Source organism: Triticum aestivum, chromosome 5D, assembly GCF_018294505.1.
Source record: "Triticum aestivum cultivar Chinese Spring chromosome 5D, IWGSC CS RefSeq v2.1, whole genome shotgun sequence".
Taxonomy (NCBI): domain Eukaryota; kingdom Viridiplantae; phylum Streptophyta; class Magnoliopsida; order Poales; family Poaceae; genus Triticum; species Triticum aestivum.
This window is the reverse complement of record NC_057808.1, coordinates 47,270,498-47,284,467: the sequence shown is the minus strand read 5'-3', so window position 1 is coordinate 47,284,467 and position 13,970 is coordinate 47,270,498. Positions and strand designations below refer to the sequence as shown.

General features: G+C 46.2%; 1 protein-coding gene across 3 annotated transcripts; it reads left to right on the top strand.

Moving 5' to 3' along the window:
- The first annotated feature begins 1,548 nt into the window (after positions 1 to 1,548).
- Positions 1,549 to 13,233, top strand: LOC123119362 (vacuolar fusion protein CCZ1 homolog). Of its 3 annotated transcripts, XM_044539152.1 has the most exons (11): positions 1,549 to 1,813; positions 1,888 to 2,077; positions 2,742 to 2,835; positions 3,486 to 3,669; positions 3,850 to 3,959; positions 7,918 to 8,013; positions 8,125 to 8,279; positions 8,343 to 8,586; positions 8,758 to 8,913; positions 11,787 to 12,016; positions 12,763 to 13,233. In XM_044539152.1, the coding sequence occupies exons 1-11, from the start codon at positions 1,564 to 1,566 to the stop codon at positions 12,791 to 12,793; spliced, it is 1,740 nt and encodes a 579-aa protein (XP_044395087.1). In that variant the 5' UTR covers positions 1,549 to 1,563; the 3' UTR covers positions 12,794 to 13,233. The 3 variants fall into 3 exon arrangements, with proteins under 3 accessions (XP_044395087.1, XP_044395085.1, XP_044395086.1); XM_044539150.1 differs by having other exon boundaries at positions 8,125 to 8,586; XM_044539151.1 differs by lacking the exon at positions 12,763 to 13,233 and adding an exon at positions 12,151 to 12,709 and having other exon boundaries at positions 8,125 to 8,586.
- Positions 13,234 to 13,970: the final 737 nt, after the last annotated feature.

Below are 13,970 nucleotides of genomic sequence, written 5' to 3'. Positions count from 1 at the left end.
TAGAAATCACCAATTTCTTTTTTCACTTCCTCTAGCTCTTGCAATATCTGACCGTTGGAGTTTTCCAGAGAAGTAATGCGGTCCTGTCTCTTACGCTGCGCGGCATGTGCCTGAAAGTAGCCCGTGTTGCGGTCTCCCTCTCGTAGCCAGAGAACTCGCGAGCGCTGTTTAAGCCATATCTCCTCTTGGCGTAAAGCTTCACGCAGCTGAGATGAAACGGACAGCTCCTCTTGCGAAGGGCCACTCCCATCGAAGAGCTTCTCAAGCGTTCTAGGCGCTTTTGGAGTGTGCGGACTTTTTTTGAGAGATTGCCAAACTCCCGTTCACCCCAGGCTCCTAGATCTTTTTGGACGATGGCCAAAGCATCGACCACTCCTTGTAAACCTTTCTGTCCAGCGCCAACCCGCCAAAGATCGAGAATAAGTTGATCATATTGGGCATGGCACTGCCAGACGTTTTCATATCTAAAAGACCGCTGCTTCCGTTGCCACTTGCTTTGTTCTGAAGATCTTGGCTCAGCGACTACGAAACAGTGGTCAGATTCCACACAACTGATGTGCTTCACATTCGTTGCTTGATAAAGATTTATGAACTGGGCATTAGCCAGGGCACGATCGATGCGAGCTTTCACATTTGACACACCATCTTGTCTGTTATCCTATGTAAAGGGAACCCCTCTCCACCCCAGGTCTTGGAGCGAACAATCCGCCACCACATCCTGAAAAGCCCGAATCTGGTATTCCGGTCTGGGATTAGAACTGAAGTGCTCGTCCGCATGCAACGTCTCGTTGAAATCGCCCATGCACAACCATGCCTGATGCGGGACAGCAAATAACGTACGAAGGAAACACCAACTATGGTGTCTATTTTCCACCCGTGGCTCTCCGTAAAAACCAGTAAAACGCCAAGCTTTATTGCCATGTTTCACTGAAACATCAATATACGACGGGCTGTAATTTTCGAGCTTGACATCAATATCTTTGGACCAAAAAAGGCCAACACCACCACTAAGACCGTTGCTATCAACGGCAAAACAACCGGAAAAACCTAAAGAAAACTTTAAATCTTCCACTCTTTTGCCCTTTATCTTGGTTTCCATTAAGAACAAGAGGGCGGATCCTTCTTGCTTCACAATCTTGCGAAGCTCACGAACTGTCTGAGGGTTCCCAAGCCCTCGGCAGTTCCAGCTTATCACACTCATTTGGCCGGGCAGCGCTGACCAGCAGACGCCGCCGAGTTTTCTAACGAGGGTGGGGTGGGTTTCTTTTTCTTTGGGTGTCTATCAGCCGCCGATGCTCCATCACCCTCCTCCCCTTCAGAGGTCGAAGCACCTGTAACAAGGTCCATTGCTGCAGTTTCAGTCCCTTGTTCCCCTTGCTGAGTAATAGCCAGTACCGGCGTCTGAACCACCGGTCTGTACACCTGAGCCCCCGCAGATGTACCTTCACAGGTGCCTGACGACCGGGCATTGTAGATACACTGTAGCCGGGTACTGTTTATGGCGATCTGCCCGTTAATTCTCGATCAGACGGTCCAGGGAGGGGGCATGTCCGGTGGCATGCCATGTTCCTGGATCTCGATCCCAAAACGATCGAAGCTTCCTTCCCTCTCCCCCTACCAGTCCACCCGCTCGACCCCGCGGACCTAGGGTTCGCGCCGCCAGCCGGCGACCCCGCCACGTCCCGTGCGCCGGTGACCACGCCCCGTCCCGTCCGCCGCTGCCCCGTACCGTCGCCGGCGACCCGTCGCGTCCGCCGCCGCCCCGTACCGTCGCCCGCCCCGCCCCGTACCGTCGCCCGCCCCGCCCCGTCAGGTCCGCCCGCAGGCTGTTTCAAAGTCCTAGATCCGCCACTGGAGCTGACTGTCCCGCCGGCGGTTCTTCTGTAGTTTCTGTCAAGATGGGGTTGTCTTCGGCCGCTGAGATCGACGGGGCGCAGCTGTGCATCTTCGACCTGAGGAGAGGGCAGCAGGAGGGGCAGGAGCTCGACAAGATCCTCTTCTTCCACCCGGCTGACTGCCCCATCCTGCTCCAGCTCTCCGTCATTGGCCTCTGCGAAGGAATCATCACTTTCACAAGGTTTGCGTCTCATGTCGCTGCACGATTTCTCACAGTAACTGAAGACGTACATTTAGTTGTCCTTACCAGTTATCACTACAGTAAAGTCCTGTTTTGGCAACATTGAAGATTGTTCTTGACCGTGTTGTTTGTTTACACTTCATACTAATCTGGCGCGGTAATAAGTACTACTATGCTGCCTCCAAACCATAATTGTGCGCAATTTTTCACTAAGCCTCTTGCTGTGGCAGATCAGTACCTATGAAATGAAAATTTACAATTTGTCAATCTGTTGGCACGGCCTCCTGCTTAGATTTTTCAAGCAAGGACTTGCATATGGTAGTTGCACCTTTCATTATGCAAGGGCCCAAGTATTGTTATAATTTAGTAACACTTCTTACTTTTTAAGCTAGTAACTTCTTTACAGTTACCCCTTTCGTTGATAACGTATTCATCTAGATCTCTGGAAAATCATAAACATCTATTAATAGAGACTAACATGGAGTCATAGAAGACCTGAAGATTATGGCACTTGTAGGCAGCATTCTTTTTTGTTTGGTTGCTTTACATCCCCAAAAGTTCTGCAACCAATTATAATCCTTTATTGTGCTACTTCATTTCTTGCTTTGTTTTGCTATGTTCAGCCATTTCATCTTTCTGTGTTACTTCTGTGCGTTATGTGCAGAATATTTTCTCCAGAAGATGACTGTGAGGTGATAGAATCTGATAAACACTGCCACGTTTTTTACCAAGCTGAGCCAGATATTTGGATGGTTCTGGTAATAACTGTTCACTACATTATAGTTGCCATTTGGGTCCTGTAATCTTTGGTTATGATGAAGTATGGCTTTACATGTAGTTGCTAGTTCAACGTTGTTTGAGTGAACTGCTTCCTTATCAATTATATATGCATCTCAACTAAATTGTTCCTTTTATCTACCAGTACGATGCAAAAGTTAATAATTAATTATACAGCAATGAGGGCCTCTTTGATTCACAGGATTCCAAAAACACATAAATATGAAAAATTCAGAATTATAGTGTCATGCCCATTTGAACCATACATGATGGTGTTTGCACAAAGTTTGTTTGGTTCCACTACAGGAAAAAACAAAGGATTCCTTGCCTATGAGATGTACAAAGTAATCCTTACGAAAAAATTCCTATAGGATTAAATCCTAACAATCAAACAATCCACATAGAAATATTCCTAGGGAGCCATGCAAATGTAGACTAAACGTAGTTAAGCATTTTTTTTGTTCCAAAGTCTAATGCCAACATTTATGGTGGACAGTTGATTTTTGTTGTTGAATACAGCACACACTTTTCCTTGCAAATTTGGACTTACATCCTCTGCACGTCAATAACTTGGATGATTATTTCCTTTCTTTACTGCTCAAATTGCTAACATGCGATTTAATATTTTTAGGTGGTGCAGAAAATTAAGGACAATGAATCAACTTTGCGCTTTGGTGCATTGCAAGGAATACTAAAAGAATCTCATTCACTTTTCGCAATGTTTCATGGACCAATTCGAACTTTACTTGACAGACAACCAAGTGCTGAATTTGCCCGTGGTCACCTCCATACATTTGTCACAGATTATTTGAGCGGTAGGTTTGTTTTTCCATTATGGTATGGTCAGCATAAATGCATCGAATTTATATCTGCTATTGAATGTGCGATATGATGAATAGAGTTGAATCCTTATCTTAAAGAAAGTATGAAGGTATTTGTGAATTTATTAGCTAAACTAATTCCATCTTTATCTGCTACTATATGTCCTGGAGCAGATTTTAGTGTTGGCAAAAAGCTACAATTGCCAACCTACCGTGATAGCCTAACGGAGCGGGGAACAGTCCAAATGCTAACAGTCTCACGAGAAGTGGCACTTGAAGTTCAGGTAGGCTGTATAGTTATGAAATTTAATGTGCTTGTCTTTTGGTTAAAGCAGTGCCATCTCAACTGTATTTTTCAGTAGATCTGATTTTTGTCTCCTACTCCCTTAGTACTTTGTAAGTTGAAATCAGTTTGCACGATGCTAAGCCGCCTATTTTGCCTTAAAAAGGGGCATGCTTGTTGCATGCAATTTGCTGCCCATATCATGTTGTTAGTCTGATATGCAAACCCCAAGTCAGGGTATGAGGCCACTATTGAGGATTCTAGGATAGATTGTGCACCGTCTACTAAGCAGTAAGCACCTATTTCTGACATTAATGGGTATCCAGTTCGGTGGCAAGGAACGGGTTACTGGTTAGTGTTCACTAGTCACAACTTGGATTAACTCAACGGAATTGTTTTTTATCTGTAGGCAGACTTGCTTTTCTTTGGTGAAATCTTATCATGTTCCATATTTCAAAAATTGTTTTACTGAAAAGCTAACCTGGTGTTCTTTCATACTTCATAGATTATTTTTTTGTCAAACACACACCTAAGTGTGCATCTTTGTATATTAGAAGAAAGTGTCAAGAAGACGCAAAGAACAGCAGGGGCTCAAAGAGCCAAAAAACGAACGACAGAAAATGCAGAGAAGCAAAACAACTGTATAGGGCCCTACTACTACTGAACTGCGGCAGGAGTTCAGGAGGTTGTGCATGAAGCGGCAATCGCCTGAGTTCTTTCGCGACGGCGAACATCCACAACTTGGCCTCACAAAGGATGGAGCCAACCAGCTCAGTGCAACCAGGGCTGGCAGCATTGAACAAGCAATCATTGTGGCGCTTCCATAAACGCCGAAGGTTCAGGATAATCAGCAATTTGCCCCCTTCATCATGCCAGCTCCGGCGCGTTTGGCAGCCGTGTCGAACCATGCATAGAAAATGTCATCAGGCCTGTGGATTAAGATGCTGCAGTGTACATGCAGACAGCACCTTGTGCTACACTTCTCTAGAGAAGGCGCAGCTGGCGAACATGTGGGAGATGGACTCGTTGGCTTGATCACAGAGCAGGTAGAGGTGTTGGTTGGGCAAGCCGTGCCGCTCGAGATGATCAGCTGTCCAACAGTGGCCTGCCGCTGCTAGCCAGGCAAAGATCTTACACTTGTTAAGTGCCCAAGCCTCCTGGTATGCCGCCATACTGGGCTGGGTGTTGACTAGATCCCTCGAACAAGAGATTGTAGGCAGATTTTGCAGATTATGTGCCCGATTCAGAGAAAATCCAGGTGAAGGTATCATCTCCACCAACGGCCATTGTTTGGGTATTCATTATTTCTGCCAGATGGAGAAACTCAACGACCCCTTGCACGTTTGAAACCGCATTAATGTTGCCAATCCACCTCTGATCCATCAAAGCCTCGCGCACGGAGTGCACCTTCAAAGCTCTAAGGATTGACAGCCACAAGCACTGCGGGCGCAAAGATCACTGATAGATTACCATTGATCTAGTGATCCGTCTGGAATTTAGCATGCTTGGCCTCGTCAAGAATGACCTTAGTAGCTGCATGAACTAGGCTCGCGATGTTGCGATTTATCTTTAGAGGAAAATTTGCCCATGGTCTGGTGGGATCGACGCGGCGCAACCAAGGCTAGCTAGCCCTCAATGCGCAACCCATCTTCTTGATGTCCTTGATCCCTAGCCTGCCCAGTTCGACGGGCCGACGAACATCACGCCATGCCACCATTGGAATCCTGTTGGCCACCCCAGAAAAAAGATTGTTGTTGTTCCACAATGTCTCATGCACCTGCTTTGGCAGCTTGGTGGCCAACATCGTGTGAATGGGCGCGACAGCAAGAACAACCATAGTAAGAATTAGGCGGCCACCCTTCGGCATCATGCTCGGGCGAGAGAGCGAAAACAACCTTACTAAGAATTAGGCGGCCACCCTTCGGCATCATGCTCACACGCCAATGCGCGAGCTTATTGTCCAGCTTGTCTAGAATGGGTTGAAAATCAGTCCAACATAGCTTCCAAATGGGCAGAGGTATGCCTAAGTAGTAGATAGCAAAATCCTTGATTGGGCAAGCTAAATTGGCGGTGTTACGGCCCAGGGGTGCCTTGCCTCCTCTGGTTGTTCACCCAAGTAGGCCCCGGCCCAAGGCCGGTTTCCGCCTTTGTCATCATGCCGACCCATCGACCTTGTTGAAGGAAGATTCGAGTGTTAAGCTTCATGCACTAGCCAACGCAACCAAAAGCCCTCACGTCTATGCTCCTTTGGAGTTATGACGTGGGCAGCGGAAGCGGGGTAGACCGCATTTATTTATTTTGTTTATTCGGTTTTGAACCTTGAACCTCTTGGTTGCAAGTTGTATGCACCTATCCAGTTCACCTATGAGTCCGCACTTATGAAAAGGGCTAGGTAATCCACATATACACTTCAACACCCGCTCTCATGTGTGACATGGGAAGTTAACACGTGAATAAACTCAGAGGTATGGCTCAAGAGGCCTATACGTGGGCACAGAGGGGGGTAGCAACAATTTTTGGATAAATTGTGGAAGTTAGGACTTGAACTCAAGAGTCAAGACCTTAGGCCCTGATACGATGTATACCATGTTAAGCTTCATGAACTAGCCAACGCAACCAAAAGTCCGAACTGATGGAAAGGGCTAGGCAATCCACATATACACTTCATCACCCACTCACATGTGACGTGGGAACTCAACACGTGAATAGACTTAAGAGGTATGGCTTAAGAGACCTATACATGGACACAGAGGGGGGCAACAACATTTGGATAAACTGCGAAAGCCAGGACTTGAACTCAAGACCTTAGGCTTTGATTACCATGTTATGCTTCATGCATTGGCCAACGCAACCAAAAGTTAAAACTATGAGATCGAGAAGCCATGCCGTTCAAGACAACAAAGCCATATCCGTGGAGGACTCCCCTCTACTGACATAGCCGACTAGGATCATGTAACCCTAGGGGCCATGGTAACTTATGTAAGTCGGGACCGAGCTGGTTGATAGACAACATACAATCCCTGGATAATACCTTGTACTTTGTACACCCCAATCGCTTTATACAACACGAGCAGGAGTAGGGTTGTACCTCGTAAGGAGGGCCTGAACTTGGGTAAATCTTGTCTCCTGTTTCTCCTCCGATATACTCACCTTGCCGGGATACCCTATGGAGGGATCTGCCACTCAGCCTTGCCGCAACGGATGGGAGTTGTTGAACTTTTCAGGATACTGGTATGCAGGCCAGGTGTCTCACCAAACACCTAAATAAGTTGCCATTTGATTGTGTAGTCGTCTTGACGTGCCCGGAGGAAAATCACGGCATCGTCAGCATATAGCGATGCTCGTCTGACACCTTAGCGACCATGGAGCTCCCAAGCAAACCATTGTTGGCAGCGGCGTCGACCAAAGGATGGAGAACCCCCATGGCTATGATGCATACCATTGGCGACAAATGGTCGCCTTTGTGAATGCCCCGGTGATGTTGGACTTCCTCTCCTGGCATGTCGTTGACAAGAACACAGGACTTCGAAGTAGACCAAAGAAGGCAGAGCAAGTCACGCGAGGCCAATATGCGCGAGAAGCTTGAACAGAAACAACCAAGAGATTGTGTTAAAACTTGAAAGCACGCACAGTGTTCAGCTTCACCAAAACAGAGGGAATACTTCATCGATTATGTTCCATGCAATTAGCTAAAATATCTCATATAGTATTATTTTTGGATCTGTAAAAATGGTTTGTTTCATTTTAGGCTTCTAGGACAGGGGAAGTCGTTCTTGATAAGTATGCAACCTTCCTTCGTTTTTATTTTTCTTTGGAACCAATCCAAATACCACATTACACTTTTAGATTAACCTGCAGAAGTAATGTATACATGTTTTGTGTTTCTGTATTATCTAGAATCATTTTGCTTGTAATAGTCCCATCCATCTGTTTCAACCATTGATGTTTTAGTATTTCAGTCACTCACCACAGTTCTTGGGTCATGTCTTCGAAACGTAATCTGCCAATCAATTGTATTATTTGAGGACCTCTTGGTGTCTACAACACTTCCCCTGGTATGATCCTCTTCTATCACTACTTCTGTTGGATTTTCCTTTTCCTTTTCTGATTCATGGCATGTGGTTTGCCTGTTGTTAAAGATTCTAAGTTCTTTGTTACTGTTTTAGGATGATACGTTAAACCTATACACTTATGCAATCCTGCGGTTGACTCCTAGTGCTTTATCTTCCAACGGGAATTCATGGTCCTATTTGCGGAAAGGGGGTTATGTTAATGCTGACACCACTTTAAGTTCGGCAAATGGAGCAGCTGCAGCAGAAAGGTACAATAGTCGATCTCGTGACACTTCTCCTGGTGGACAAAATCAGATGCACCATAATTTCAGGCCTCTTCAGCGTGAGAAATTGTCCAAGGGAAAAGATGGTTTTGTTGCTGCTGACTTTGCAACTACAGAAATTCGTGGTGCTGTACCGTTGAATCCAATACTGTGGTTCCATCAGGCAGAGGAGCGCATGTATTTATGTGTTTATCAGCATAAGAACCTTACTATCTTGCTAGTGATTCCAGCTTCCTCACTGATAAATGGAGAAGAGGGTATTGCTCATGTGAAGAGGCATCTTCTTGAAAATGTGTGTGTTCTTTGCATAATTTTCTTCCTTCTTTTTAGTTTCCTGATTTAGGGTTGACCTAAATACTTGCTTGTGTACAAAATATTGGCATGCCCTTCTTGGTACTTCTTATAATGAATATTTTTACATCATGAATGCATGCTCAATAATTTTAATTTGATAAAATTGCAGGCCTCACAGAACATTGTCACTGTTGAACAAAAATTATCACGAGGATGGGGAGGAGAAAATGCCTATCATGTCGGTGGATACCGTTATATACTCTCTGATCCAAACAGAAAAGTATCAAGAGCCTCCCCACCTGGGAAAGTCATCACCCTGTCAAAGGTTTGTTCAGTGGCATTGAGTAAATAGCTGAATACCAGTTCATTATTTTGTTGATCATTCATCCGTTCGGGAAAAACATGTTAATTTCTCTACACTGATAAGCAGCAAGCTGTGGAGATTGGGACCACATATGGTCGGAGGGCCCCAGCCCTGGCCACACCACCCTTGGTCCAGCCCAAAGTGGCTAGGATTCCTTTACTGCTTGCTACTAGTTATTTAATAGGCGCAGAGTCCAGATTAGAATCCGTTTCAGAGTCCAAATTGTATTTCCTTTGAGTCGGCTTGACAGCCAAGCTATTACGCCTATATAGCGGGCTTCTCCCGATCAGTGAAAGCATCAGAATTCAGAGTATTACTACTATTAGGCCTAGAGTAAGTAGAGTTTGTTCCATCTGGTATCTGTGCCATCTACGATGGTGGACGATGACAAAGTTGACGGCGGCAACATCAACCTTGTGCTTGAGGAGCTAGCGACCCAGCTGAAGGAGGTGGTGGCGCAACGGACCACCGATCATGCCTTCATTGTGGACCTCGCCCAGCGCGCCGATGCCGTGGAGCAGCGCCCTGGCGTTCCACCACCTTACGCCCTGGCGTTCCACCACCTTACGCCCTGGCCGACCCTTGAGCATGGGCGTTCAACTTCACTGACCCGCCTGTGGTGTTTCAGCTGACAGCCAGCGGCGCCTCCTCCGCGCCGGCCCATGCCTCCACTGCCCTCGCCACCACCACCCCCACTCTCTTGAGTGCAGGATCTGATCCGCACATTCCCCCACTGTCCTCACTACCCCACTTTCCGGTCTCCCAGTTCTTCAGTTCTTCCCACAGCAAATTGGCCCTCCACTACCCCATCACCAGCCCCTTGTTGACCCTCTGTTCAGCCCAGCTTTCCACCATGCATGTCCGCCACACCGCCGTACCAACAGCCACCCGCAAACCCTTGTCTGCCACATCCTGAACCACTACAGACCTAGCCCACATATGCTGCCTCACAATACCTCACGTCAATTGCCCCCCCCCCCCTCTCATAACAACACCTTGGTTCCGGCTCAGGTGTCCGATGCATCCACAAGCTTGACTTTCCAACTTACGATGGTTGCGTCGATCCTCTCGGCTGGCTTCATTGGTGTGAGCAATTCTTTCGGGGTTAATGCACGAAGGAGGCTAACAAGGTGTGGACAGCGGCACACCACTTAGTCGACAATGGTCAGTTCCGGTACCTCTAGTTTGAGTGCGATCATGGCATTCCCTCATGGCAGCACTTCAAGGAGGTGTGTCACCTTCAATTTGGGCCGTCTGTACGTGCCACCCTCCTGGGCGAGTTGGCTTGGCTTCCGTCTCACCTCCACCCTTGCAGACTACACCAGCAGATTTATGGTGATGCTGTGCAGGACCAGCGAGCCATTAAGATCAGGCTGTTCAGCTCAATAGCATTTCCTGTACACAGTCTGCTGCACGGCATGCCGCAAGGCATACCTGCGTCAGCTGCTGCCCCTACATCGTCTCCTCGCACTACGCGCCACCTCACACCCACCGAGATGATAGAACACTTCTTGCCAGGGCCTCTGCTACAACTGCGATGAGCAGTACGTCCCAGGTCATTGGTGCACACGCTTGTTCTTCATCATCGAGCTTGAGGACTTTGCGCCCCAGATGCACCTCTGGTGGATGAACCAGAGACACCATGCATCTCGCTTCACGCTATCACTGGGCTCTGGAATATCCACGCGACTGACGCCGTACAGCTGCACGTCACCATCGACACTCGTACCTTCATTGCCTTACTGGACACAGGCCCGACACAGAGTTTCATCAGCTCAGCCACGCTCGATGCCCTCGTCCTAACTCCAGAGACTCGTCAAGTCTATGGTTCATGGTGGTAACGGGGACAAACCCGCTAGTGTCGGCCTATATTGTGGATAGACTGCTTCTGGATCCGTGATCGACTGCTTCGCGCTTCCACTTGGCGACTTTGACTGGCTTTATTCCCTCAGATCAATTTGTGGGATTTCAATTGCCACAACGTAACTGTTGTCATTGCCGGCTCCCAAATCACATGAACTGAACTGGCGCTGCCCGCCTTGCTTGTTGTCTGCACGATACCCGCCTTGCTTGTTGTCTGCACGATCACGAGCGAGGACTCTGGCCTCACGGGTGACATGCTCGATGAGTTTGCTGACCTCTTCACCACTCCGACCATGTTGACCTCCAGTGCGCTCTCGTGACCACCGTATCTAGCTTCTACCCGACACCATGCCCGGTGCCGTACGGCCATGCCCTTACGTGCAACTTCCTTGTGCAGTGGGTTGGGTCTTCTGAAGATGATGCAACATAGGAGCTGTTGGATGAGTTCATTGCTCGTTTCAGCTCGAGGACGAGCTGTTTGTGGAGGCAGGGGGAGTTTTTATGTAGGGAACCACATATGGTTGGAGGGCTCCAGCCCTGACCGCACCACCCTCTGGTCCAGCCCAAAGTTGTTAAGATTCGTTTACTGCTACAGTTTATTTATTAGGTTCAGATTTGTATTAGGTGCAGAGTCCAGATTGTATTTCTTTGAGTCGGCTTGTCAGCCAAGCTATTCCTCCTATATATATTGGGCTTCTCCCACGATCAGTAAAGCACCAGAATTCAGAGTGCTATCTATTAGGCCTAGAGTAATTAGAGTTAGCTCCAGCTACATTTCTGCATATTAGTAGGTGCTAACTTGCTTATTTTTTTCAAGGTTGTCTGGTCTTTTAGATTGGTTTCTCTTATCATTTTTTTGACTACATAAACAGTAGGGTAAAAACCCCACTGCAAATTTTATAAATCAAATAACAAAGATAACGGTTTCTCTTATCATATTTGTTGAATTGCCTTTATATGAATGTTTGCAGGATTCTCTACTTGCCCTCAACAGGCTAAGAGGAGAAATAGATCTAGAGAAGTCAAGAGCTAAGAGGAGTGACCCTACCCATGACAAGGATTATGAAGTATGCATCAGAGCGAAAAATAATGCATGGATTATTGCTAAAATTTCTCGAGGAAAAGAACTCTATATGGCTATAGAGAAGGGCGGCGAAACACTTCTCTATGCATCTACAGCTGTTGAGAAATTTAGCAACAGGTAACTTTTTGCTATGCGGTGCCAAATTTCAATACGTATTTACAGTGACCATGTTAAGAAATTTAGCAACAGGTAACTTGTTGCTATGCATCTCTGATTGGGATAAGGAATAGTGTACATGCTCTGTTGAGCAGGTATCCGAACTGAAGTTGTGACTAAGAAGTACTCCCTATGTTCCTAAATGTAAGACGTTTTGGCAGTTTAAAAAATATAAGATGTTTTGGCAGTTTAATTTCTTATATTTAGGAACAGAGGGTGTAGTATATTGCAAGACTTGCCCTGGCAGTTAGAAAATTTGGTTGATTATGTGCTGTCGTGCCTGATGAAATCATGAAAGAATATCCTCCTATTTTAATGCCCCAAAATAGACCTGCTGTTTTCTTTCTAAATACTTTTGTTTGAGCAGACTGTCAAACCTTAACTTCTACTACTACCTCTGTTTCTAAATGTAAGACGTTTTGACAGTTTGATTTGAACTGCTAAAACGTCTTATATTTAGGAACAGAGGGTGTATTTGAATGGTACTAGTGGAATTCGGTTTGTTTTTTTAGTACGAAGTTGATATCTTAGTTAGGGCAGAAAGCCAGAAACATATCTTACCTGACCTGGCTGATTATGTCCTCTACTGTAATTCCATGGCACTCTACCTGAGTTGGTTTTTTCCTATTTACCATGTTGCATATATAGCATGATAGAGCTTAAACTGCATCTAATCTTGTTGTCATTTGCTTTCCTACTGCTCTCAGGTACTGCGAGGGAGCATTCTCTGCGGACTAAAAGCACCAGCACCAGCATGATTCCCACGATCCAGTCCAGCACTGCACATGGTTGTCAACTGGATCACTCCCTAATGTGTGTAATTGATGTCGATCTCACTCATGCAATAACTGGATCCATACCAGTTGTACAGCTGCCCTTTGGAATAAAATTATGCAGAGCAGGAACCAGCATGTTCTGCCTCTAGGTTCTGCGGCCTTATGGGATACAGTACTTAGGAACATTCTCATTTCTATCTGATGTTAAAAAAAGAAGATCATTTCGATCTGTAAATGCCGACGGAGGACTGCTAACTCGTATATGTGTTACGGGCCAGTTCTCTTGCGCTTGTAGATGGCTTACCTTGGAAATTAAGCCTCCTTCAGAAAAAGAAAACTTGGAAATTAAGGCCAAGCTTGAAAGAACTTGTCTTTTCAGGGTAAAAGAAATAACTTATTTTTGGGGTTGGGCTTAACTTACGACACACTTCAGTGGAAAGAAGCTAGTGGCGGTTAAAGCTGATTTTTTTTTTCAGCGGACGAGCCACTTGGGTCTTGTTATCCTCCTGTTTTTTTTTAGCTCGTGGATCTGTGCCAAATGTCCATTTCGGTGGAAATACAGGAATCAATACAAATTGAATACATAGCGCGTGGGCATATACACTATTAAAGGATATTGTCCAGCCTATCACCGAGCAGCAGGCCTCTCCCTCGTCTCACCTTTTCCATCGATAGAATGGCCCTAGGCGATTCAACGACCTGGAGCATTTGCCGTCAGAGAGATGGGCAGGTCGTCGAGGTGTATCCTGGTCCTGGGTGGAAGGTGGGGGCGTTGTTTGGATCGTCCTAGTTTGCTGATGAGCAAGCGTGCGCCCTGCTGATCTGTGCCGCCACGCTGGATCTTTTTTTTTTCTGCTTACTATGGGTTTGTTGTTTTCATTGTTATTCGGTCAATCATTTATGGTTTTATTACTAATTCTAATTTCGGAAGAAGATCAATGCGACGGCTGGCTGATCTTTTCTTTAGATCGGCCGGGTCACCAGCCGTACAATTGTTGCAACAAAATCGTTGTTGCAATCCTCTGTTTGCAGAAGCATCTTTGACTTGTGACCCACTGCAAAAAAAGAAAAGAAAAGAAATTGCAACAAGATTGTTGTTGGAAACCTTTGTTGCAACAGGATCTCTGCTGCAGAAGCAT

What these genes read in the sequence shown, in the direction of transcription:
- LOC123119362 (XM_044539150.1), top strand. Translation starts at nt 1,564, where the DNA reads ATGTTCCTGGATCTCGATCCCAAAACGATCGAAGCTTCCTTCCCTCTC. An exon ending in CGCCCGCCCCGCCCCGTCAG is followed by an intron (nt 1,814 to 1,887) that starts GTCCGCCCGCAG and finishes GTTCTTCTGTAG; the next exon opens with TTTCTGTCAAGATGGGGTTG. An exon ending in AAGTGGCACTTGAAGTTCAG is followed by an intron (nt 3,960 to 7,917) that starts GTAGGCTGTATA and finishes TTAGTATTTCAG; the next exon opens with TCACTCACCACAGTTCTTGG.